This window comes from Seriola lalandi, unplaced genomic scaffold (assembly GCF_002814215.2).
Source record: "Seriola lalandi dorsalis isolate HSWRI2012SDOR001 ecotype SW California unplaced genomic scaffold, Sedor1 jcf7180002054359, whole genome shotgun sequence".
Classification (NCBI taxonomy): domain Eukaryota; kingdom Metazoa; phylum Chordata; class Actinopteri; order Carangiformes; family Carangidae; genus Seriola; species Seriola lalandi.
Window position 1 is genome coordinate 352,945 of NW_019524912.1, and position 26,333 is coordinate 379,277.

At 40.4% G+C, this 26,333-nt stretch overlaps 1 protein-coding gene across 1 annotated transcript in view; it reads right to left on the bottom strand.

Annotated features, from left to right (window-relative positions):
- chsy1 (chondroitin sulfate synthase 1) overlaps positions 1-25,640 on the bottom strand; it is a 69,114-nt gene extending 43,474 nt beyond the window's left edge. The window contains exons 1-2 of the mRNA XM_023408303.2: positions 24,906-25,640; positions 20,943-21,438 (exon numbers count right to left, since the gene is read on the bottom strand). Coding sequence (XP_023264071.1) covers positions 20,943-21,438; positions 24,906-25,216 — 807 coding nt within the window. The 5' untranslated portion in view covers positions 25,217-25,640. The remainder of the gene's footprint in view (positions 1-20,942; positions 21,439-24,905) is intronic.
- Positions 25,641-26,333: the final 693 nt, after the last annotated feature.

Genomic DNA, 26,333 nt, shown 5'->3' on the forward strand with positions numbered 1-26,333 from the left:
GTCTGATGACAAAAAGCAGAAAGGCTGACGTTGCCTGGGCCAAAGTTTTCTATGAATTTATGTTTTAAAGGATATCAGTGCATTTGACTTTTATGTGTAACTTTCTCAGCATTAGTGGGATATCAGCCAACACTGATGATGTAGCTTTTTAAGACCTGTCCTCTACACCTCTGTGAAACCATGGGATGTAAAATACAGCAGTCTCTGCATGGAGTATTGGAACTGGGCAGAAGAGTTGACTAAGACACTAAAACAGATATTTTCCAAAGATTTGTGGCCTTTCTAGAAGCTAAAAATTAAATTTGTCGTTATTCAATAACAGACTGCACTGAAGTAAAATGGACGAGAAGTGGCATCGTGAAAATGTGTGTGTTTGGCCTCATGCAATATGTACTTCAAGATGGTTCAGCAAAGTATGGGAAGAGGAAATGGGAATTTTATACAACTACCCACAGCATTTGATCTTCTTGCTGAGGTGAAATCATCTGGCTTTTCAGGTGAACACACCGTTTCAATTCTTAAAGTAACCTATCTTGGACTGATATTTAAGTTCAACAGCAGGAGACATTTTCTATTATTCTTTGCTGTCCAGACACAAACAATATGCGTCACAACAGTCTGGCATCAGATCTTATTTAATGGCATTTCATCCAAATCACATTAAGTGTCGCTGGGCTCAGTTAGATTTTGAGTCTTAGTGATAAATACAAAACTAAATTAAAAAAATTGCAGTGATGCAATTTTTTCCCCACCAGACTGTCATCTGCAACAGGCTTAGTAAAACTCCCCCTAAAACACCACTCCTTCCACAAAGATGAGTGATATAAGTGAGGAAGTATTAATTCAATCTCCTAATTTAATATTTACAGCTGTGTATAGCAGAATTTGTAGCTGTGATCAGTCAACAAAGATCAATAAATATCAGTTGCCAACTGTCTGAATTTCCTGTTGTTATTTTTTGTAGTCTTACATCCTGATATATATATATATATATATATATATTTACACATACACTTTGCTTTTGTTAGCCATTTAACCAGTGTAACATGCACGTCATGCTACTGTGATGGGTAATCCAGATAAATAAATGCTGACTGCTAGTATCTGTACTGTGTTTTCAGTCTCACTGACATTTGTGCCAGCTGAGCAGCTGCAGGAGAAATTCAGGTTGATTCATCAGTTTGGGTTCAATCAGGACCTTTTAAAGACGTGGTTGAGCTCACCGCGGGCATCCCATATTGTTTTAGTTGTATTAATGCCTCCAACATTAAAAGACTGACACAGAAACACATAATGAGGAGTAATGGCAGCCAGGCTGAGCCAGCAGCACGCTGACAACTGCTCAGCCCAATTAACCAAACTGAATGGGCTAATCCTCCACTAAACACCAACACAGGCAGATAACTGCCTGCTTGGCCAATCTGCACATATTTCTACAAGAAAATAATAATTGGCTTTAAAATGACAGCAGTCATTTGTCAAATTAGAAGAAATAGATCAGTCAGATTGAACACACAGGCAAAGTAGACTGAGCTTAGTTCAGTCACATGAAAGAAAATGCCAACACACTGAAAATGCTAGTTTAAAACTAGTTTAAAATTTTATATTAATATTTTAAACCTTTAAAATTATTCTGTTGGGTAAAATATTCATATCTAAAGCTCAAGAATTTGAATGTAAGTTAATGTAAATATATAATATTAACATATACATGAACATTTCAGTTCCTAAATTAAATGGTTCAGTCAATCTAATGATTGACTGAAGGGATCCTACACATTTTTTTTGTTTGTTTTTTGTTTCTTAATTTAATTTTTGTTTACTTCTTGTTATGTCAAGTTTTGTTATTTTGTCAAGAGTGTGAGGGTTGACAGTACTACACTAACTTGTCTTCTCACGCACTTTCCTCATTTATATTTAGGACTGAGATGAGAAAATTGTGGTCATAATAAATGTGTCACCATGCTTTTAACAAATGAGTTTGTGTGAAATGTTGTCTGACCATGTCCACAGTCTAAACTATCTCTACTGGAGCAGCTACTCACTCTCAAACGTGGGATGAAAAGCCTGCTGTCATAGAGAGGGCTGAGCCGAGATGAGTCGTCTACAGCTGCCTCTCACAGAGTCTTCACTGTCTGCTTCAGCTTCCTCCACAAACATCCAACCAGCTGATCCACCTACAGTTGCTCACTCCGCCGCCTCTGACATCTCAGCACACCTGAGCACCTTTCTTTCTTGAGCCACATCTAAAGAATCTTTCCATGTCACTGTGAGATCCACAAAGAAAAATCTCAGCTGGGACCATGTTTAGCCACAGCGGTGTAGAAACTGTAGAACGGAAGGAGGGAGGAGAAATACTAAACCAAGTTGAGCAAATGTAAACGTAGAACGCCAGAACAAAAACAATTTGTGACTGTCGCCAGCAATTTAAAGGATAAAGCAGCAGATTTTCCCTATTTTCATTATTGTCAAAAAAAAAAAAAAATCAATTAAAAGACACACAAAAAATAATTAATTCATCTCCAAAGTATTGTTGTTGCATTGTGCATCCAAAATGTGATTTAGCTTATTCGTCTGTGCCATAGAAACACATGAATGAGCCACACTGTTATACTAGGTGACATGTTCATTATGAAAAATATGAGCACTGTAGTTCATTTAGTGACAGGTCCACAGACTGGTAGCAGTGATCGTCACTGTCTGTGGAACTGTTTCTAAATAAACAGCCATTTTTGTAATGAAGAAAGATGTTACCCAGATGTATTTTCAACAATGGAGTTCTATGGCACACACAAATAAGATACACAGAATATTTGTTAGAAGGGTTTTGTTGATAATAACGAAAATATTAAAAAAAATTAGCAGCCACATCAGTTATAGATTTTAAAATCATCCATCTGTCTAACTACTGCTTCATTTCTCTGCATCACATCTTCTCTTTGAATACAGGGATGTGAAAGGAAGAACGGGGCCACCTGGTTCTGGGCAGAGAATGACTCTGCAGTCAGCAGATGGCAGAGAGAGGCTGGCCCTCCCACTGGGCTGCTGGCCAGGGCTTTAACAAGCCCATTTACCAGAATGGCTTGATCAAATCGGCCCTGGGCTAAACGTGGAGATGCTGTGAAGAGCAAACCCCTCACCATGCTGGGCCTGACCTGTCCCTGCAGTGTGTCCACTGTATCAGTACAACCTGGACTGGAATGACTCTATCGACTGTCCAGTGTAACTATGACATTACATTTTTTTCTTCCTTTTTTGTCCTTACATTTTCTGTAATTCTCCTCAAGTTCCCAGCAGCCATTGCTTACCCAATGGTTTCATTCTTGTCAGAGCTTTGTCAGAGTTGAAGGAGGGAGAAAGAAGAATGTTATGAGGAAGGAGGAGGAGGAGGAGGTGGCCAGGAGCATGACTAAGGCCTACAGTGGCAGAGCTTTAGAGAGCTTTAGAGTGCCAGTAAATGCCAGCAGCTTTGGCCAAGCAGACAGGAAAGAGGAGAAAGCTGCCGGGTACAAGAGATGCAAAAGGGTAGGAGGAGAAAGCAGACAGTCACACTGGAGAGGAACAAAGATCTGAGGGAAAAGAGGGATGTGTGAAAAAGGAAGCGTTGTTTAAACACTACTGCAAAAGGTTGGATTCAATAGAAAATCTCATAGACGGGCAACGTATTCACCAAATGTGTTAGGAAATCATCTCCTCTAGTTAAGACTGTGAGATGATGCAGAAGTGTCTCTGACAGCACACAGCTACAAAAATGACAAGGGCTCCACATGTATCATTCCGTGTGTGCCACATCAGATGATTTTAACAGATTCTTTCACAATTAGCCACATTTAATCTGTCTCGATTAGCCCAGTAAACCTCCCTTCCCTAATCCTAACCTGTCTAATATTTCTGAATAGCCTGTGCTTAAAACAGTTAAGCTTGTCACCTAAAAACTAAAAAGCAACAGACACATAAATGACTCCAACAGATGGACTACATGGGTGACAAAGCTGGGTTTTTTGTTTTTTATGCTTTTAGCCTGAAAATGGAAAGGAGAATATTTGGTACTCCAAAAATTGTCATAGTAGTATTCAGAGTGTCATCCAAATATTCTGTGAATAGTGAAATTAATTACTGCTTGTCATTATCACAGACTGTGGAGGTGGCTACTTACTGATCCAGTGACACTTTCTCTTTACAGTTTATCAACATCTAGTTAGAATGTGTCTCAAACCTCCTCCTAAGGTTGTAGAGGAGCAGCTGGACTATATTTTGTCTTCATTATATCTTGGTTACATTTTAACTTGGGTTTTTTGATTGTAGATGGCTGTCTTATTTAAATGAGGTAAAAAGGACTCTGAACTGTCTTCCTTCACCTAAACTGGTTAACCACTGAACCAGTTTTACATATAGAAACTTTATAAAGAAGTAAAAATCGTGGCTTTGTGAATGGAGACATGAAAAGAGAAAAAAATTCCAGTATTCTGCTTCACCAGTCCTGGCAGAGTTGGTAAGCATACAATTAGAGAGGAAAAAAGGAGGTGGTGTAAAAAAGGAAAGAAGCATGAGCTGGCAGTGGGCTGGACACAGAGGAGGAGCCTGGCTCTGCTCTGCAGCTCCTTCTCTCTCTGGCTGCACCGACTGGGCCAGGATTGCCCAGCGGGGTTAACCTCACCCTGGGATTAAGGACCAGTTCCTTTCCTGGAGAAAGGCTTTTCAAGAAGAACCAGACATAATGGCCCTCATGCATGAACATTTTCATATTCTTACCCCCAAACTCAGTCACATGTTTCTGTGAGGTTTGAGCATTTAAGTCAGAATCCCCAAAACTCTCTTAACAGGACAAACTTTTCAATCATTTCCATGTGATAAAAACCACCTTGCTTGAGTAGATGTGTGTTTGTGAGATATGATCATTTGGTGCCACCCTTTTTTGGTAAAGCATAGTATTAATCAATGACCTTGCATGCTGATGAATATTTGTCTTTGCTTACCCTAGTTTTGATATAAAAATTGACAGTGACTCCAGTCTTGATTTTCATATTTGGCTCAGTCTGTCTCTCCCTGCAACCCACACTCTCATCATCAGCTGTGTAAGAATCAGGACCTGTCACTGACTCTCCTCCTCCTATCTCTCATTCTGTTTTTCAAAATAATTAGCTTCACTTTTGCAACATGGTAACAGCCATGGTCAAACTGGCACAGAAATTCAGCCCTGGACTTATTCGGTGAGGGAACATGCATGCAGCACACTCACAAGCACCCTGAATGACAGGCACACAGAGAGGGCTTAAAGAGAACTTAATGGATTTGTTTACTGTCCACTGTCCACTGTCCACTGCCCCCCTGGGATTTGTCCCTATGGCCAGTCCAACTATGGTAACACCTAAATGGATTGTTTCGTATGTTGAAAGTGCAGATACAGAACGACCAAATGAGCCATTTAAAAAGAAAAAGTACTACTTTCAACCTTGATGGCTAATGCAGTACCTGTGCCAGAGGGTACCAAACCAGCCTTATGATCATCATGCACTCACATAAAATGTGTTCACGTGAAATATTGATAAAGTACTGGACCGATAAGAAGTGTTGATTAAATACAGTAACGATACCCATCCCTACTAATATGAGGGGTGGAGGAGGTATCATACTCACAGAGATACCTGATGAGAGAATATCATAGCCCACAGTAGGTGATGTTTCACTGAACAGAGACCTGCATAAAGACCCTGAGGCTGCTGTCAGATTGAGAGATTTCTCCTAATAGCTATTGAATTATTTAAATTGCTGTGCCAATAAAAATCTGAAAAACTTGCAGTGAATTGGCAAATGTGATATTGATGATAAGATGAACAGAATATAAATTTAACATCAAGCTTGTCTAAGTTATATATTTTATTTGGTTTTATTTCAGTGTCATATTTAAAATGCAAGTTCATTCAGATTAAGCAATAATGATTGCAGGTTAAATGAGGCAAACTCTCTGTACCTGACTTGTGAATGCTAAAGTTTCTCTGGAGTCACTCTTACATGCCACTGAAGAACTAATTTGTTCATACAAGTTGTTCCTGAGTGAGGCCCCGTGACAGCTGCTAATGCTTTCATCTGTTCAAAACATATTCCCTTGCTGCACTCTGCCACATCAAATAGACAGTGGCTGGGAAGTGGGAGCCAAGAGCTTTGAAAAATGAAAAAGACCAGCAAGCAATATGCTTTATTTTTACCACTAATTGATTATATAATTGGACAGAGCATTTTTACAGGGAACACAGGGGCTTTATTCTGAGCAGCACTGTTTATGCTCATGTACAGTAGTCTCTGTTTACCTCTTAGACACATTATAACAGCCTCGGCTTTGGGAACAACTTCACAACAGACACTTTTTTTAACCAACACACAGTAATTCGACACTTTGCAAACCAGATACTCTCCACAATAAAACTAACACAATCAAAGTAGCAACACACTGATCTGATAACGTACTTTGTACCAGGCTTTAAACCAGGCCAGATTCTAGTCAATGTCCACACCTTCCATTCACTGCACTCCAGCTGTCCACAGCACAATAAAAATCATTCCACACTAACCTAATTCACCTTCTTTACTTTTCAGAAGAGACACAGCGACTGAATTTTACAACATATTTAGATATCCTGCCTTGATTACAAATCCTTCATTGATCCACATATCCATTACAAGGGCTTCACTCCATGGCTTAATAAAATATTTCTAGCCTTGAGATGATTATCAACTTAAAAGGATTATTTTCTCTCTGTATCTAAGGCAGGCCTTTGTCCAATCAGCTGGTAGACCTTACCTACTCTTTTAGGTAACTTGATCTCATCTGAAATCCATCAGGTGCATTATAGATGCATCTTCTATTGGCCCTGTATGGGCTGATGTTTGCTGTCCACCTGCTGTGGTTGGCTCTGACTCTAACAACAGCAGAGCACAGGCTGACTCACTGACTGGTTTCTCTTCTAGAGCCATGAACAACTTTAGCAACTGAGGGAGCATGATGATCATAACAATGTGTCTCTGGAGCTGCCAAGGGAATGTTGGAGAGGAGCGAATACGCCGGCAAGAAGAAGGCGGAGAGGGCGACATGCGGGGGTGCGACACAGACTCCGGGCAGCCACTCTGATGGCAGGAGGCTGCCTCTACCAACAGTGATCCCTATAAACATATGCCGCCTCCCCGAGCACAGCTTCAGTCGGCTGTGTGGTGTTTTACTGAGTATAGACACAGCTGCCTGCTGTGATTTACTGAAGCATGGTTAAAAGACTCAACAGATATTTCCTTGCTTCATGTTGCTTTGTTTAATGATCCTGTGAGAGTGGAATGTGATCCACTAGTGACAGGGGAAGAAGCTGGTGGAAGTGTGTTGGACTGTTAAATAGAGCTGCAATTAACAATTATTTTCATTATCTGTTAATCTGCGGGCTATTGCCAAGATTATTTGATAATCATTTGGTCTACATAATTTGAAAAATGACTGTTAAAATTCCCCACAGCCCAAAGTGACTTCTTCAAATGTCTTGTTGTGCAACCAACACTTCAAGAGTCACATTATTCTGAGGATAACAATCCTCCATCCACGTCATTCAGACCTTTTTACTAGAGATGCACAGATTGAGACTCTCTTGGCCGATTTTCTTTCTTAGAAATATGACTGACAGCTACACAAACATTTTGTAACTTTTCTTTAATGAACAATTCAATTGTAAGTGCATAATAAAACATTGAATTAACTATTAAATAACTAGGTGAAGTGAATGGCTCTATCTCGCTCTCTATCTGTGCTTCCTTGTTACAACTCCCCACTTTTCGTTCATCAATGATGGATGATTATTATTATTGATGGTCATTAGCAACTCTGGCTGTGTGGAAACACGTGTGCAAGCCACTGCAGCACTTCAGCCAGGTAACCGTCATGCACAGGTGAGGTAAGGGTTGTGTCCACTAGCTTTAGCCACTTTGCCTTTGCTAGCTTCTTGAAATTGGACATGTTCAGCGAGGTGATAGTGTTTTAAGTGTATTATTAAGTTTATTGTTCTGAATGTTTTGGTGGTTGTTCCTCCACAACTTACAGGTATTACAACAAGAATAGCTATTAATGGCTAAAACAACTGATCTGCATCTGTAATAAACAAATCGATCCTCCTCCAAATCAAATCACCATGATATAATTCTGATGAATCTCAATAACAGCAATATATTTTTACACAGATGAGCTGACTGAAATATTGTGTCGTCCTATTCTGCAGTAAAGATCATTGTATGTGTTAGTACATTGGAGAAATCCGGTAAAGAAACTTCAACTACATGGCAGCATCGTCAATCATCTTACATAGAGCCTTCAAGTAATAAAATGAAACCTCACCATCACTGTGTCAAACGGTGAAGGGATGCTTCTCATTTCTCAACCGGTGCAGAAATAAAAAAGGTGACCAGAGGAAATCAGGATGCTCACAGTAAAGCAGGGGACAAACAAATCGGTGCTGGTATGACATCAGCCAGGTAGACCTGAGGCAGCGCTGACAGGAGCTGCTGAGAAGGCAGCCAGGCTTAGACAGTTGGTCACTCAGAGCAGGTTTGTGACAGACACATCAAACTTTAATGATGCTGCTGCAAATGATCTGAGGCCAGTTTTAGGTTTATATTCATATGGCCCTAAATCTAACTCACTATTCATGTGGGGAATTAGAACAAGTTTATAAAGGCTCTTTAATCCTTAAACATTTGCAGGGACCTTTGCAGGATCTCAGGAACCTGGTCTACATTGTGATTCTTGAGCCACAGTTCCTGCTGCTTTCAAGGTCATACTTTCTTATGTGCCAGAAACTTCTGGGATTCGCTTGGTAGCACTGAATGGTGCTGACTAGACAAAACCTGCTTTTAATTCAGCAGCCAGTATGGACTCCATATTTCAGCAAACCTGGCATGTTTAATTTCAGGCCCGAGGCCAGGCTAATGGCTTAGAGAAGGAATTGGGATTGGACTCCAGTTCGCTTCCCAGCTACAGAGTGTGTTAACTTGTTGTGCTTCATCATGCTGTGTGCTATGATCCTCTTACACAAGCTCCTAATAGGACATGAACATATTGGAAATAGAAGCTGTTTGGGCAAACAACCCAAACGTTAAATGAACCCGTCTTAATCAAGCAAGTTTCAACTGCAGTTGCAGGAACAGCATCATGCCTGGACAGCCAGTCTGAATGGAGGGTGGCACTGCTGCCTTCCTTCATGCCAACCACCACTGATTCAGCCTGAAAGCATTAGTCAATCAGGGAAACCAAGTACAAGAAAAAAGTTACCAGAGGCATTCATGCAAATGTGCACGCATGTTCTAAGATCGCCAGAAATCATAACTACTGCTCCTGTTGGAAAAAAAAGAAACCAAAAAGAAAAATTCACAAACATTCAAAAAGAGCTTTGTGTTTGTTCACTGGGCTCTGGTCTTAACATGAGTCATCTTGCAGCTCTGCAGTGAGGAAGACACCCAAAACACATGTCAGATGGATCGATCTGCAGACTTCTGTCACATATGTGTGAGGCTAACTGATTCTTGAGCGATAAACCCTTGACACTCTTGGTTTACATTCAACTGGTGGTAATGGTAATTGTAATGATACTATACTGATGCTGATATAAGGCCTAAAAATATCATTAATTTACTGTTGAGTAGCAACAGAACATATTATTCTTATTATTTTTAATTAATTACAGCCACCAGCACCACACTGTAACGAAAAAGGCCTCTCTTTTCTGTGACAGTACCATTAAATGGAAATATTCCAGATGTTCCTGCATCATTTCATATAAACTTTCCCTAAAAGTATTGTGTATTTGGCATCTTTGAAATCTTCCACAATATAAATTTCTGTAGCTATGACAATACTGTGGAGTGTATACACAACTTGAATCTTTGAATCTTTTTATTTCCTACAACAGCAAATATAAATTTGCTTGAATGATTATTTTACCGTTGCTTCCTCATATCTTTGCCTGACATCCTTTTTAAGATGTCCACACTACTACGTTTTAGTTTTAAAATGCATTTCTTTTGCTATGTTTATGCCTCCGCCCACACTAGTTATAAAGCACCTAAAACAGAGACTTTTAGAAACGCTGCTGCAGACACCCGCCTCGTTCCCTGATTGGGTCATGACTACCATGGGTGAAAGCAACATGGATAACAAATAACAAGCGTTACTGACCTTGTCTTTAGCAGCTGTTGTTCAGTTAAATTCTGCATTTTAACGTCACAACTGTCTTTGCTGTGCCACGTTCATAGTATTTTGTGCAACTAATCAACTGCAGAGTATGTAAGAAGTAGGTGAATGGTCATGTATGTATGCGTTTTCAGGTGTGATAGTGTGGAGGGAGATTGTTTCTGATACGGATCTTAAGCGGTCATCTGGATGGAGACCTTTTTTAGTTTTAAAACGTAGTAGTGTAGATGTAGCCCAGGAGGAAAAAACACAGACAACATATTTTTTAGATTAGATATGTAGTCATGTGTAGCTCACTGTGGAATAGAAGCCAATGAATATGTACACATTGAAATGAGATAGACGGGGAGAAATGGGAAAACAGTTAGTCCTGAAGAAAAGTGTTATTAAGGCAAGAATACAATGGTGCTGTTGTTGGCAGAACGAGAGCACATGCTGCACGTGCACAGTGAGTGGGTCTGCCGCAGGTTTGGCAGGCCTGCAGGCCACTCAGGAGAAATTAGGATTAGGAAGTGGACCCATAGCTCTCAGCAATGCAGCCTTGTGATTCCCATTAGCTCTGTTGGAGCTTGTTTTTCAGATGGCATGCAGGGTGCTGATGGAATGGTCTCAGTGCTGCTGAGCAAAGCAGGCTACTGCTCACCTCACAGCAGGGCTAAGACCTCTGAGGTTCAGGTAAGGCTAGGCTGGATGCTTTGTCTTTTTAAGTAATTTTTCTGATCAAAAATCATATTGAAGATTCAAGGATTTATTCATCACATATACTCATATTTCTCAACATGTGCAGTGAAATGCAGGGGTGGAGCTCTCGAGAGGACGCACTAAAGGTTAATGTGCAATAAGAGTAATAATAATTATGATAACGATAATAGACATAACCTGTCTCAACCTGTCAAGCACCGCCATGTATTCCTTTACATCTTCAACAACAAGCCCTCAGACACAAGCAGCAGCACGCCCAGACAAATGGATCCATCAATACATCCATGGTTTCTGGTCGGGGAAACGACTCAACAGTAACAGCAGGGATGATATCGTTGACCAGAGTTGTTATGAAGCTTGTCACTACTTCTGTAAACTCACTGATGTTGTCAGAGCTCGACTGGAACATATACCAGTTGACGTCAACATCTGGTTGCGAAGGCACAGCGGAGATGACGACCACTGTGAACTCCCGGTGAAGGCAGAGTGGACGGAATGAGACTGATTAGACCAATTACACCGATTGTTGCTCATGATGAGACAGACTCCACCACCTTTGAACCTGTTGGACTTCTGTACTCCGTCCACATAGAAGACAGAGATCAGCTCTGCCCGACTGAAACATGACTCGCTCCCCACTCCATCATCACAGGATTTTTACATTTTCTTATTTCCCAATGGAATTTGACTTTGGCCTGAGATCATCCATCCTGTTCTCCAAGAGCTCGCAGAATACTAGCAAAATGTGTGTCTGTCAGAGAGACGTTGACACTGTCTGTATGCATGTAAACAGGAATGTGCAGGCATCACACAAAGACATCTGTACAAGTATTTTATACTGTTGATTTTGGGTAGAAGCAGCCACCCATTAGAAAGGAAGTAGGATCAACAAGCTGGATTCTGTGACGTACGGTTACCCATAACACCCTTCTCTGTGAAGGTTTGCAGAGACATTTGTGTGTGTGTATTTGCGCTGAGCTGTAATTCAAGGTTTATATTTAAGATAAGTTAAGCTGATTTTTATTTTTGTTATTTATTTTGATAAATAAGTCAAAAAGCAAAATTAAATGTATAAAAAAAAATTAATTCTAGCATTTGTACCAAAAGTCAGGTATTGTATAGTCACTGATATTAAATATTTTGGATTATAATATTGCTGCAGCTAATGATTGCTCTACTCATCATTAATCATTAACAATAGATTCACTAACTAACTAATCTTATTAGAACTAGATGATACAGTACCATGAAGTGTGCAGTAGTACAGTAAAACAGAGTCACTGTGAATGAAGCAACATGGAACAGAGAAGAGAGAAAATCATTTTTATAGACTGATCAAATCAGAACTTTAAAGTGACTCGTCCACTGTTTTTTATGGTTTATTAATATGATTTCATTTTCTTTTTTGACTAAGAGATGGTAATTAAGTGATACATTTATTACAGTGCTCTTAGAAGGCAGAACAGGAAATGCACTTAGTGTATTCAAGCCTGTGCTGCAGCCTTTGCATTAATCTGACAGCATCCACTTCAGACACGTTCAAAGTGTTACAGAAATGTTTCAAGTCTGACCTCGTTGTCATTGTGACTTTTATGTGAAAGTGACTGGGGTGATTATTCAGACACGACACCGACGTGCACAACTGCTGTCACCTGTATCGAGCTAGGTGCATGTCTGATGAGGTCTTTAGAGCTACACAGAGTGCTGCTGTATGTGCAAAACACCACACACCACAAGGGCATGGTTTAAAGGAGGAAGTCTACATATACCATCCAGATAAAAAAAAAAAAGATGATTGAAGAAGCAAACTCTTAAAATCTTCTACAGAATGAGATATGACTGGATTATGATAGTAGTAATGAAGGCTTTTATCAGGTTTCAGTCATCACTACTGAACCTATGAAACCCCTGCTTATTAACTCACCCCCCCAAAAAAAATGTCACCATCCTGCATACCAGTTGACTGCTGCTGCTGCCACACACACCCTGTGCTTCATGCTGCAGTGCTGTAATTCATGCTAATTCAGCACTCTGGCTTTCCATTTCTGTTTATTTTTGAATCTCGAGTGTAAACATTTATTTGCTCATTGGGCCTCGCTTGTGGGGGCCTACTTTTAGCACTATGCAGAGAGACAGAGGAGAAGCACACAGAGCAAAGGCCGCAGGGTGTCTGAAAATACATGAGGATCACCACATGTTGGGCCGTCCTCAACAACAGAACAGACGCATTCAGTCCACAGACGCAGACAGAATGATTAATCCTCTAACTATCAACATAGAGTAATACTGACAATTGTAAGAAAGACATAAGATACATTTCAGTCAAAACCATATGTCCTCTACATATCATTAATGTCAGGTAATTAAAACTATTTAATTAGTTAGAGGTTAGTGAAAGACTATCATCTGTACAGCAGAGCCTGACCAATAGATGAACGGACTAGTTTTATCGACCGATTAAAGGTGTCTTCAGATAAATCAGTATCAGTGATTAAAACGGCCGATAAGTAACAACAAATTAATAATTATATTATAATATATATAATATCTAAAAGTTCTGTAGGTGCTTCAACTATTTTATTACAGCTGACAGCTGCTATAAAACTCATGGCTTTACTTTATCTTTTGTTAAATAAGTTATCTAATGCTAGCTAATGCTAGAGGACAGCTAATGAACCGTTAGCATATAGTATTGCATTTATTCTGCCTAAATGATGTAATAGTAAATTTATCTGACTTGTCAGAACAGTTACACTTGGTGCTTTGGAAAGAATGAAATTGAAATGTGATTTTCACTGAAGACATTTATACAGCTGAGACACAGTCGCATTTCAGAATCAACGTTAACCCCCTTAGCTAATGCCTGACCATCACATTTCAGAACAGCTGGCTAGGACTGGTAACGCTAGAGGGATTATTAGACCTGTGGAAATCAATACAGTAACCACACAGAGCCTACTCTGTAGCCTTTGCAAATGGCCTATGCAGTTGTGAGTATTTATACTTGTGCATCGGTGTGTCTGCGCCACTCTGCAATGACACTGACAAAATGCCAGTTGGTGGTGGGGTTTCCATGTCACTGTGTGTGCACTTCATGGTGACTGAAACTGAGCAGCTCATGTTGGAGTTGGAGCTAATAAATTTTGAACAATTACTTTTACTGAAATTACTGCAACGGACAAAAGAGAGAAGCTGTCAGAGGAGGTGGTGTGGACAACCACTGAACTGATTGAGACAGAAGGAGGGTGGGTTTTCAATCACAGTTGCTGCGGTCTGTGTTGCTGCAATGTGTAGTTACAATTTTAGGGATTTCTGTCAGGCTACGGCATAAGCTAATGCAGCCACACTGTATGCAGAAGTATAAATTGGCCTTTACTGATTTTAAATAAATGAAATCTACAAAACAATAAAGAGTGAAAAAAGTGAAGGGTTCTGAATACTTTCTGAAGCCACTGTAAACCACCCATGGTGCATTTCTGTAAGCGATAGGCAGATAATGGGAAGCTAAATTACATACTAATATTACACTTTGTAGCAATCTGATATAATACGCAGCAGCTTAAATCACTTTCAGATTCTCGATCAGTTTGGGATGAATTCAGTAACTATGACCTCGTGTTTTATTCCCAACAGCAACATTAAAGCCTTTGGAATTTTCTGATTTGCTCTGATTGGTTTCTTATCCATAAAGATCGCTGAGGTTCAAGGCAATTATAATAAATGGAAAAAATATGATTTGACAGAACCAATGGCCAGAACATAACTAATGGTATTTTGTATCCTGTTTTACTACTGTATATTGGGTAACACTGAAAAAAGAAACATTTCACTCAGAAGTTAGAATGGAGCAAATATTTTAAGAACCAGTGGCTTCCCACAATTCATAACTCGACTGAGTGACGGCAAGTGTGTGACAAGGCTGGGGAAGAAACAGTCACAGAGACAATCGCATGTTGAGGCTTTGCTCTCGAGTGTGGGCGGCTGACTTCCTGTGCACTGGTCTAGCATTAGTAAGCATGACTACTCTAAAAACCTAGGGCCTCACAAAGCTTAAAATAAAAAAAACAAAAACAGAATTTAGGATTAAAAAAGAAAAAAAAAAAAAGAGAAAAAGGGAAATCCACTGTGCGACAATAGCCGTGTGTCACCATCCTACTAATGTCAGTATACTCCCTAACACACTTTCCTCCTGTGAGATTCTGCCCTGCAGGTCCCATGGTTCTCATGACTACAACAATCAATTTGTGAATTACAGGACAAATCTTAACTTTACCCCAAAGTTAAGACTCTGCACTTAAATGTATGTTGGTTCCATGATCAGAAATGTCAGTTTTGATTCTAATGAAAAATCCACAATGAACAGCATCAATCATGCATTTATCATGTCTATGCCTAGTTCCTTTGGTTTTATTAGTTTGACTTGCATTATGGGCTTGATGTTGTAACATGTCAGCAGAGATGTGAGCCTGTCAGATGGTGACCGCGCCAAGTGATCTACAGTGTGACTCAATTTAAAAAACATTCAGTGGTTTGGCACAGATCAAGGCAAGGGTCAAACCATCTCTAAAGTTTAGAGTGTTACCAGGTACACAGTGGCTGGCTTCGGTAGTTGTGAAATGGGTTGTGAAATTTAAAAAAAGTGAAATATTTTAGAAACACCGGGACTTTTCCAAGAGTAGGCCATCCAGCTAAATTCAGGGCCATGACCAAGAACCCAACTGTCACTTTAACAGAGCTTCAGGGGTCCTCCGCAGCCATGGAAGAACCTGCCGGAAGGACACTCGTCCCAGTAGCTCTCCATCAATTGGGGTTTGTCAAACAGCATTTAAAGGACTCTGAGCCTGAGGAAAAAGATTCTCTGATCTGACGAGACAAAAATGAAGTCCTACTCATCACCTGGCTAAAACCATCCCTACGGTGAAAGATGGTGGTATTACCATCATGCTGTGAATACTGGGTTCTCAGCAGCGGGGACTGGAAAAGAATGCAGCCAAATACAGCAAGGACAATGAAAAAACCTGCTCTAGAGTGCACACAACCTGAGACACCTTTCGGCATGACAATGACCTGAAGCATGAAGCCAAGACAACAGAGGAGTGGCTTCAAGTGTCTGACTGTCCTTTAGCCCAGATTTAAAACCTATAGAACATCTGTGGAGAGACCTGAAGACGGCAGTTCACAGACACTTCCAATCTGTCAGAGCTTGAGAGGATCCGTCAAGACAAATGGGATAAACTGCCCAAATGCAGGTGTGCAACACTTGTAGAGACCTGCCCAAGAAGACTCAAAGCTGCTGCCAAAGAGGGTTCAACAAGGTGCTGAGTTAAGGGTCTGAATACTTTTGTAAATAAGATATTTCAGTTTTTGATTTTTAAAGAATTTGCAAACATTTATAACAATGTGTTTGTACTTTGTCATTATGGGTGTAGAGTAATGTGCAAATTTTATTGATTAACAATTAAATCAACACAATAATCAATAAAATGTGACAAGCATGAAGGGGTCAATGGATATGCTGAAAGATTAAACCAGCTGATTTACTGTTTAATTCATTAAAGCGACTATAATCCATGCTTAATATAAATGTATCAAATAATAATGTAACAGGGTAAACTACACAACTCTTGGACTTCCATAAAGTGCTACTGACCCCTTTAAGAGAAGTCGAAGAGATCATTTCATACTACATCACTCCTGCTAAGTGTTCATTTCAAAATGAAAAATGATCAAAGAATACAGACTGGACTGGTCAAATTAGAGTGGAAAGAAGGCGTTTTTGGTCTTAAAAGACACAGTTGTTAGGAAAAAGTCTGACCAGACAGCAATGATAGTTGGTCACTGGTCATAATGTATTGCATTGGTTGAACCCATCTGCTTAAACACTGTGACTGGAGTCCTGTAATGCCCTGTCAGAAGCAGTTTGTAAAACTGTGTTGGACATCAGAAGAGGTTCCCTGAACCTGTACCACACCGTTGACGAAATGTGATATCATTTAAAAATGGTGACAACGCCACACATTTACAGACAGGAAGTCATTCATAGTGTTGTACTCGATTACGCACACAAAAAGTGCCACAAACAGTTGTGTAACAAATGAACAAGAGCTAGAGAGAGTAGTTGAATCCTTGGCTCTGCACAGATGGACGATCACAGCATGAAGTGGGTGTGAATGTCGGATTGTCAATTTCAGAAAGTTTCAAACTCTGTGAGACACAGACCTGCCCTCATCTGATGTCAGAGAGGATCCAGGGTTGCCCGCCTCTCGCTAAATACCTCTGGGACAGACCCCTTCACTCAGTGAGGCTTTTACCAAGCTATGATGAGAGAACTGTTGTGTGTTTCTATATAGAACTCTTTATCAAGCTGCTGCTCTCGTTTCTGAAAAGAGATGTTTTATTCCTCAACAACTCTCCATCATTACAGTGGCACCTTGCTACCATGGTAACAAAAAGATAAGGCCTTTACAGTCATACTGTTGCAGACCTGTCACCCTGTACTGACCTTGCTACTGAAGATGTCCCTCATGTTCACCGTGGTGAATAGTCAAGAGACTAGGACAATGACAATGTTTCTGTCTTACTTTACCTGAACCACACTGAATTGAAAAAAGCTTACTGAACTATTAACCCTTGGTTAAAATGTCTATTGATGGAACTGAATACACATGGTAGACATTCAGACTTCACTTTTCCACCACCTGTCACCATCTGTGTTTGCAGCAGAAGCGCAAAGGTCTCTTCGTGTGTAGTAATAGACAACAATTAGGCCTAATGAACCAACAAATCTCACCAGGTAGCATACAAGGTTAAATACTGTCTACATGCTGGTAGAGACTGATCAAGGAGACTTAGTAGAAAAAGAAAAATGTTGAAGAGGAGAGAGATAAAAAAGAAAAGCATGTGCGAGTCAATCTGGCTTCACATGTTGTCTAGTCTTTGTCAGCACTTTAATCCAGTAACTGTAGGGGTTTATCAGCAACACATATTTCTAACAACACATTAAGCTTAATGACATGTCCATTGAGTACATGTTTCATGTTGAATGTCATCACTTTCTAAGATGCCACAGCGGAAATAAAAGTATTTTTTTGACTAACCTGATAGACAGGAACCCTTTACACCAACACACAGGACTAACTGAGAGCCTGAACACAGAAACTAAAATCATATTACCAGAGCCAGAGGCTGAGTAGTAGTACAATATGGACTTCAGATTTAGATGTCTTCGTAAGACTGATGTGATGTGGGGCGAACAGGCTGGCAATGTGCTGTCTGTTAGAGGCACATGGTATGACTTTGTACTGGATAAAATATAGTGCAGAACTATTCAGCCTCATCAATCTGCTCTCTACCAATAACTGTGATATCAGCTCTTTCTCCTCTTTACGAGTCAAATTACCATTTCATGATGTATTTATATCATCTGGGATTCTGTGGTAAAACTATAATGTTACTGCCGCACTCCCGAACAAGCACAGGAGGACAAGCTTTGACCCATCTTGGCTGATATACTCCTCCTTGCTCTACAAGACCGATACTGGTAAAGTTAAGGGCAAAAAGTGAATAAAAATGTAACTTAATTCAACTCCATACAATCTTGTAGCACTCCACTCCACGCCATGATCAAACTGTACAATATATGTCCCCCACCCCCACCAGAAAAAAAGAAGTCAACCTGGGAAAAACCTGCATCTCATACAGTCACGTCATTAAATTTCCACATTACTGTATGACCTGCATTACTTTGAAAAGGCTCTGATTCATGTGAAGCGCAATCATATGAGCAACAGGTCTGGCACAGCCGAGTCCAGACATGTCAGAGAACAGGTTGGTTTGAGGAAACACAACTAGAGCACACGCAGACACGCACGCATGACTGATGACGAGGCTGCAGCGTGTCTTTTTTTGACTCTGTACCAACACAGGGCGGCTGTGGTGGCTGTGGTGATTTGGTTAGCAGTTTTGTCTTGATAACTTGCCCAGCAAGTTATTGATATGGCCAACAATGACAACTCTCAACAACGTCTGAACGCCATAAATACCAGCTGATACAGTGCAACCATTTCAGCTGCCTGCTGAGTAACACAACTGAACCACAGTGAAACCTCACAATGAGGAAGAAGTGGTGAGTGTAAAGGAGTGACTGCTCCTTTTGCACACTCACACTCACAGCATATACAATTTACTATTTGAATTGAACACATGCCAGTTTAGGCTATTTCCACACTTAACTAACATTATACTGCATGCAGATTTATTTGAGCTTAATATTTGGTTTCGTAATTGCACATGTCAGAAGGGAGCATTGTGTACTTTCAGAGATTTATGTGTAAGCAATCAAACCACTTTATAGGAAAACACAATAGGATACCCATGCGTCAAAAAACTAACAAAACAAAACCTTGTTATGTAAAACATCCAACAGTGTACCAGCCAATGGAATGCTATTCTGTAAACGAGACTCAGTCAAAGGTCAGCCCACAGGTCAGGACCAACACACAGACACAAGGATCACTGTGACCCTATGGTGACCTATAACTGGTCAAATTTCTGTTACACAGAGATTAAAACAAACACTCTTTGAAGCTGTTATTCCACTCAAAATGACAAAAGGTCTAACAACAACAGTTAAAACCCAAAAGGCTGCACTCAAAATAATGACTAAAAAGGGGCTGATCACTCAGCTCTGGATGTTAGCAGCCAAACTGATGTTACACCCAATTCTGACTACAGCTTTAAAGGTAATCGAAGCACTACAGTAAAAGGACAATCTTCTGGAGCTGCGCTGTCGTCCTTCAACATCTAACCTTATTGAACTGCATGCTGGCTTGTCACTGTAGTGGACAGGGATTTGGTTTTGTTGGAAATTGGCCTTCTTTCTTTTTTTTTTTTTTTTTTAAAGTATATTTTTTGGGCTTTTTATGCGTTTATTTGATAGTATAGTGGAGAGAGACAGGAAACAGGGAGGGGGAATGACATGCAGCGAAAGGCCGTCCGATGCGGGATTCGAACCGGGGCCAACTGCAGCGAGGACTATAGCCTCTATACATGGGGCGCCTGCTTAGACCACTACGCTACACGACGCCCTGGCCTTCTTTCTTAGGCCTGCTAAACGGAGGGGAGGGCTTCATCCTACTGGAAAAGGTGCCTCTATTTTATCTAGGTACAGGCACTTAAGTAAAGTTTGACATTAGGGACTTATTGCACAGCTGGTCGCAGGTGATTAGAGATTCGGCGTGGGTTTGGAGTCCAACACGTTAGTTAATATGTTTAACCAGGGAAATACTCTAATTATCAGATTATCAGACTGATAGCATGGTCTATAACATTTTGCTGTCTCTGACCTGGCACTTGTGCAGCTTAAGTCTTACTTATCTGAAAGAACACTATAATAACACCACATCAAAATTTTCTAATGTGAAGTATGGAGTACCTCAGGGCTCTGTTCTTGGCCCTGTTTTTCTCTCTTTATATTTTACATCTAAGCTAAATTATGTGCATTCATGGTATCAATTTCCACTATTGATGATACTCTGTCTGCTCTGTGTCTTGCCTTTGAACGCAGATCATCATTATCACATTATTATATTAGAGGCATGCCTGTCTGCTGTGAAAAACTGGACGACATTTAATTTCCTGCTCCTAAATTCTGATAACACTGAGATGCTGTTCATTTACCTGGCCCATCACAGACATCAGTTTGATCAGTAAACATTAGCTCGATGAATGTGTGATTTCTCAAAGTCTGACAGCCAAGAATCTCAGTGTTATATTTGACCCTCTTTTGATCAGCACATGACAGACATCACCAAGACCGGACGTTTTGTTTTCAGGCCTGCCTCATGCAGTTACCAAGTCTTTAAATGGCTCAAAATGCTGCAGCAGAATTTTGAAAACCTCTGGTGTAGCCAGTTTTTTCTATATTAGTGTCATTAAGTCTTAAATGCAATTGGATTCTGTGTCCTGAAATGTGTGTATTGGTGTCATTGACAAAAAAATATGGTATGAAATGAAACCATCTTACCTCATAGGACCAGACACACTGGACCCCAGCAAACCTCCTGACACACCGGCCCACCTCCACATCTTCATGGGTAGTGTACATCTCCTGCAGACACTCTCGGATGTGGGGGACCATCCTCTTGAGGACCTCGCGGCTCATGATGACCCCTGGCCCTCCCATGCAGAAGTTTTCCCCAGGCTCCAGGGCCAGTTTCCCTAGCTCGTCCCGGGCCCCCATGCCTGTTTGGCCAAGGAAGATGGCCTCACTACTGTTGAGGCTGCGCAGGAAGCTCTCCAGTTTCTCACTCTTAATGTAGACGTCGTCATCGGCCCTCATGAACCACTCGTACCTGTCCAGATAATGGTCGTGCATGTACTTGAGCATCATGAAGGACTTCTTCTGGGGTGGGTACGAGTCATCCACATTCCTAAGAGCCACTATGGGAATGGGTATGGAAGTGTCAGAGCCCTCGCTGGAGAAGAACTCCACATGACCTGGAATTGTCTGTGCCCAAGTCCTGTAAATACACACACACACAGACACACAGACACACACACATACATACACGGATGGAGTCAGAAAAAGGTCAGATAAGAAACAAATGGGATTATCTAAAACATGTAACAACCTGCAATAAAAATAGTAATAGCCCCAAAGCAGTCGCAGACATGGGATACTCAAGTGGTCCTGTGCATATATGCATATATACAGTGTAGTGAGTACAGAGCATACAGTCATAAATTCTCGATAATGACATGAACAGCTGATTAAATTTATGTTCCACAGAACCTTGTGGGTCCACAGAGGTCCTGATGAACAGTTAGAAATGGTTTAGCTCGTAAAGTAGTATATGATGGCAACTAGTTGTAAAACACAGGAGAAATTCATATTTCTCACCCAAAAGCAGTGTACATGCTAAACCATCATCTCTCCATAGGTGAGGAGTGAAACCTCTTGTCTACAACGGCTGCATCACTAAAGCAGCCTGTGAGCAGCAGCTGCAGTCCTCTGTCAGTGTCACATTGGATATACTCTGCCACAGTATTGCTGTCACTATATTTTACTGCAGGTAAGGTGATTTAACATTATGTACTGTATTTAATGTTACCAAAAAGACTGCAAGTAGGGGTTCATGGTGGTGGCGATCATATCTACAATCAGATCATCCTATCGGCACCCTGTGAAATTGGCTACCCTGTGTCCTGAGCAAAACTTGACTCTCTCTCTTTCATTGGTTATGTGCGGAGAATGCTGATGTGAAACTACGGCTGGGAAAATTTAAATTAAATTAAATAAATGTAATATTTATTTACTACTACCACAACTACTACTACTACTACTATTACTACTATAACTACAACTACAACTACAACTACTATTACTAGTACATTAATGGGAAAACAAGCCAAATATCATCTTGACATTGACAAAGGCTTAGATATTGGCAATTGCTCTGAACATCATTGATCACCAAGATCATCAGCTATCGGCACAACCCTAGTGGATGGCATAAACGGTGTAAAAAGCATACTGGTATTGATTTGCCCTACTGTATGTATTTGCTGACCGTTAGAGCCCTCACAGATCTACAGTGGCAATGACGTAACTACTGTTACCATGCCTAGTCTGCTGGAAAGAAGATGATTCGCTGAGAGCGAATCGTCTGGAAATCGTGCGGCTTTGTTTTGAAACAAAGACACAGCTGAAAGCGCTGCACACAACAGAGAGAAGAAGGCGTTGTTAAGAAAGACTGGTAAACCTCCATTATATGGACATGGCTCGGGTTGAAAAAGTCACACAACGAACAGAAAATGATAATCAGCAAATTATGAAGGGCCAGCAGTGGTTGGAAGTGGTGGTAATACAAGCAACTTTTTCTAGGAAGGTAAAATAATTCTTCCCATGCAATATATTTCTCATCCCAGTGTTTTACCCCTTCAGAAGATTTTATATTCAGATTTTAAGAAAAACAAATATACAGTGATACTGTTATGACTGTAAATTTTAGGCCATACCGCCATACCCTATTTGCAAACACATTGGTCATGGAGAGACAGTGCTATCTGTGTTTGCAACGTCCATCTAGCCCACATGATAATTCCATTTAAACCTAAAATGAACATTCATTCTAGGCATTAGACAATATGGTGAAATTAAAAGAATACACTATAATAATTCTTTAAGGGGTCTACAGGTTTGGATTTAGGCAATACAACAACTACTCTGCATCTACTGCTGAAGACTTTGTGTGATGTACACCGCAGTGCAGATGGGTCCTCACTGAAACTGGACACCCAGAGGACAGGCCTCCACTAGACAACAACCTGCTGCACATCAATTGAACTGTTGGCATTCTTAGACGAAGGTTTAGGCCTAAATCCAAACCTGTAGAGCCATTAAAGGATTTTATACTGTTAACAATAATGCCATTTTCTACACCATCATATCTGCATAAAAAAACTATTTCAATTCTTTCACTTTATTTTTAGATTTTGGAGATCAAACTAGACTTTTGTTATAAGAAACTCCAGCTTAACACCTTTTCTGCAAAGCTCTCGATCAGCATCAGACTCAGATCATGACCAGAAGGCCTGATCTGAATCCTGATCTGAATGGAGACACAATCCTTAACCCTGTTCTCCAATGTTTCCCGCATAGTAATTAGAAACTGAGGAGGAATTAACTTACATTTAAATGATATGTTCAGTCTTGATCCTTCACCACCTTTATGTACCTTAAGAGATTTTAAAATGTGCTTCACACAGGAAGGATTTTTTTAGTGGCAGAATAAGAGACTCTTTGTGGAGTATGGACACACTGTAGATATCTGCTTCTCTAAGTTGTACTTTGGTTTATTTTGGGGAAGACACCAGTTTATTTCTGGGGCTTGAACATATATCATCAGTGCAGGAGTCAATCATGGCCTGCCTGAGGTCCCCTGACATGTCCAGAGAAAATATCATAACGCCTCTCCAGAAACATACCAAGTTCTGACTGAGTGTGACTGAATGTAGTTTAGTCAGGAAATCCCATCACTTAGTCTGACTCCGAAGTGATTCGATAAGGTAGCTGTTGAAATGAGGTGGTTTGAGAAGCCCTGGTTTGGTATACTGTGTTGGTAGACCTGTAGTCTTCATGCAGGATCTCAGACCAAATATAGAACAGATGTGACAATTTAAATCGCCCAGGTTAACCTCTTAAACTCAGTACAAACTCATCCTGTCCAACTAAACACTGTTCAAAGAACTGTATTTTACATTCTAGAGGAGATTCTTCAGCGGTACTAATAAAAAATAAGTAAATGAATTAGTCATTGAGGAGAAAATTAATCATCAATCTGTTTTAATGACCATAAGTAATTTATCAAGCAAGACTATCCAACACTGTAACTGAGTATATTTAGGTTTTGGACTGTTGGTCAGACATCTCCATTTGATGGACTGGTGCAGCCTTAACAAAAACTCACTGTGTGTTAACATTGTATAGCTTCTATAAAAATGCACAATGTTCCTGATACTGTCAGACAGAGTGGAATGAGATTATTTCACACACCTTAAAGCTATTTAAGGGGAAATGATAGGGATACTAAATCTTCATGGGTTTTAATGGCGATTTTACATCACATAGCTAACAATTAACTGGTGGCACGTCACTCCAGATTTAAACAAATCACTGGGCTGTTATAGTAATTTCAGCATATCAGCACATATATCACGACATAGAAGATGTAAACTGGGTGGTAGCAGTCAGTGTGGGCCAATGACAAAAGCTGAAAATGGGTTGAAATAACTGCTGCTAGCTAGCTACCTAATAACGGTGGTTTACCCGATGTCCTTCCAGGTAGAATTATAATGAAAGCCACGTCTAAGTGCTGCCGCTTTAAAATGAGATTGGTGGACCGTTACCTTCCATAAGAAAGATAAAGAGGAATGGGTGAGTCGTGGGAGAAAAAAAAACGACATTCATCTATGACACATCACATACCTGTACGCAGCCACGGCTCGGCTGTTCAGGTACTTCTGGGCAGTCATGACACCAACGAACAGGAAATTACTGGACCTGGAGCCAGGTTTCTCGGTCACCGGTGAACCGTTATCTTGCGGTGGCCATAACACTCCGCTGTATTCCTTCCTCAGACCCCCGTTCAAGCCACAACCGGCAGGGTTTGCTTTTCGTTTCTGTCCAGCTTTCTTCAACTCGGTCGCCTTGGGTAAAATGAGTCTGGAAGCCAGGGTGAACCCGACAACCAGTCCCAACAGAACACTAAACCATGCTCTTCGGCTTCGACCTGCCATTCCCCAAAACTTCACCAGCTCGCCGCGTATCTTCACTGTATCCTAAACGACGAAAAACAAACCAATAAGCAAAATAAAAAATGAAACTAAAACAATAAAAACCGGATCGGAAGAGCTCCTGTGTCTCCAGAAAACCGGGCTCACACACACTCTCTCATGGTAGAAAAGCCCTTTTCTTCCAGTTGCCTACGTAGCATCACAGCAGTCTCCTTGAAGCCGCCACCTGAACCGTTCTCTGTCGCTTCTCCCTCTGATCATCAAACTGTCCGTCGCGATCGACCATCAGCAAACTTCAACGCCAATCGACAAATGCAGCACCTCCTTTCATTGCCTTGAATAGCGGACCCATTTTCGCCATTATCTCGCCATTGGAAGGATGTCAGACATCGAGATAGCTGTTCGCGAAGGCTTTAACATTGATTTGACCCAATGGAATTTCCGTAGCAGTGCTCTGACTGGCTGGCTGGATGAATCCCTCCGAGCTATTGGACATAACGATGCAGCGTTCATGTGACATGGGAAAATTCCGCTGCACAGGACCACCGAATACATTTGAAGCATAGACCTTGTGTTAAACTTGGGTTAGTTGTTTGTCAATTATTAAAGCTTTTATAATAACAACAACACCAATACAACAGCAACAGTACTACCACCACAAACCATTATTATTAATAATAACCATGACACTAATATTCAAACTGGACTGTACAGCGCGATATTTTGTTATTCTTATTTTTAGTTGAATGTGTATTTCTCTTTCTTCCTGAAAACTATATGTACTAACGATATGATCTTTATATTTTATGTGTTACTTCATATTATTACTAGTATTATTGTAACACCAGAATTTATTATATTTAGCCACGACTTTACCGAGTAGTAGGCCCCTGTAAGCTAAACTGGACAGCAGAAATTAAAATAAATGAAACCCCCAGGCCTGTGAAACCCCATCCTATGAAAGAGAAATGTATCGTGAATATTGTAAAGATGGAATATAATTCACACAGTTGTAGTGTATGTTTTCCTCTCTATATGTGAGGTGTAAAGAATTTATTTTATTTTTTTATTTGCTACTTTTATCTACTTTTGTGCTACATGACAGAAAACGTCACTAAAG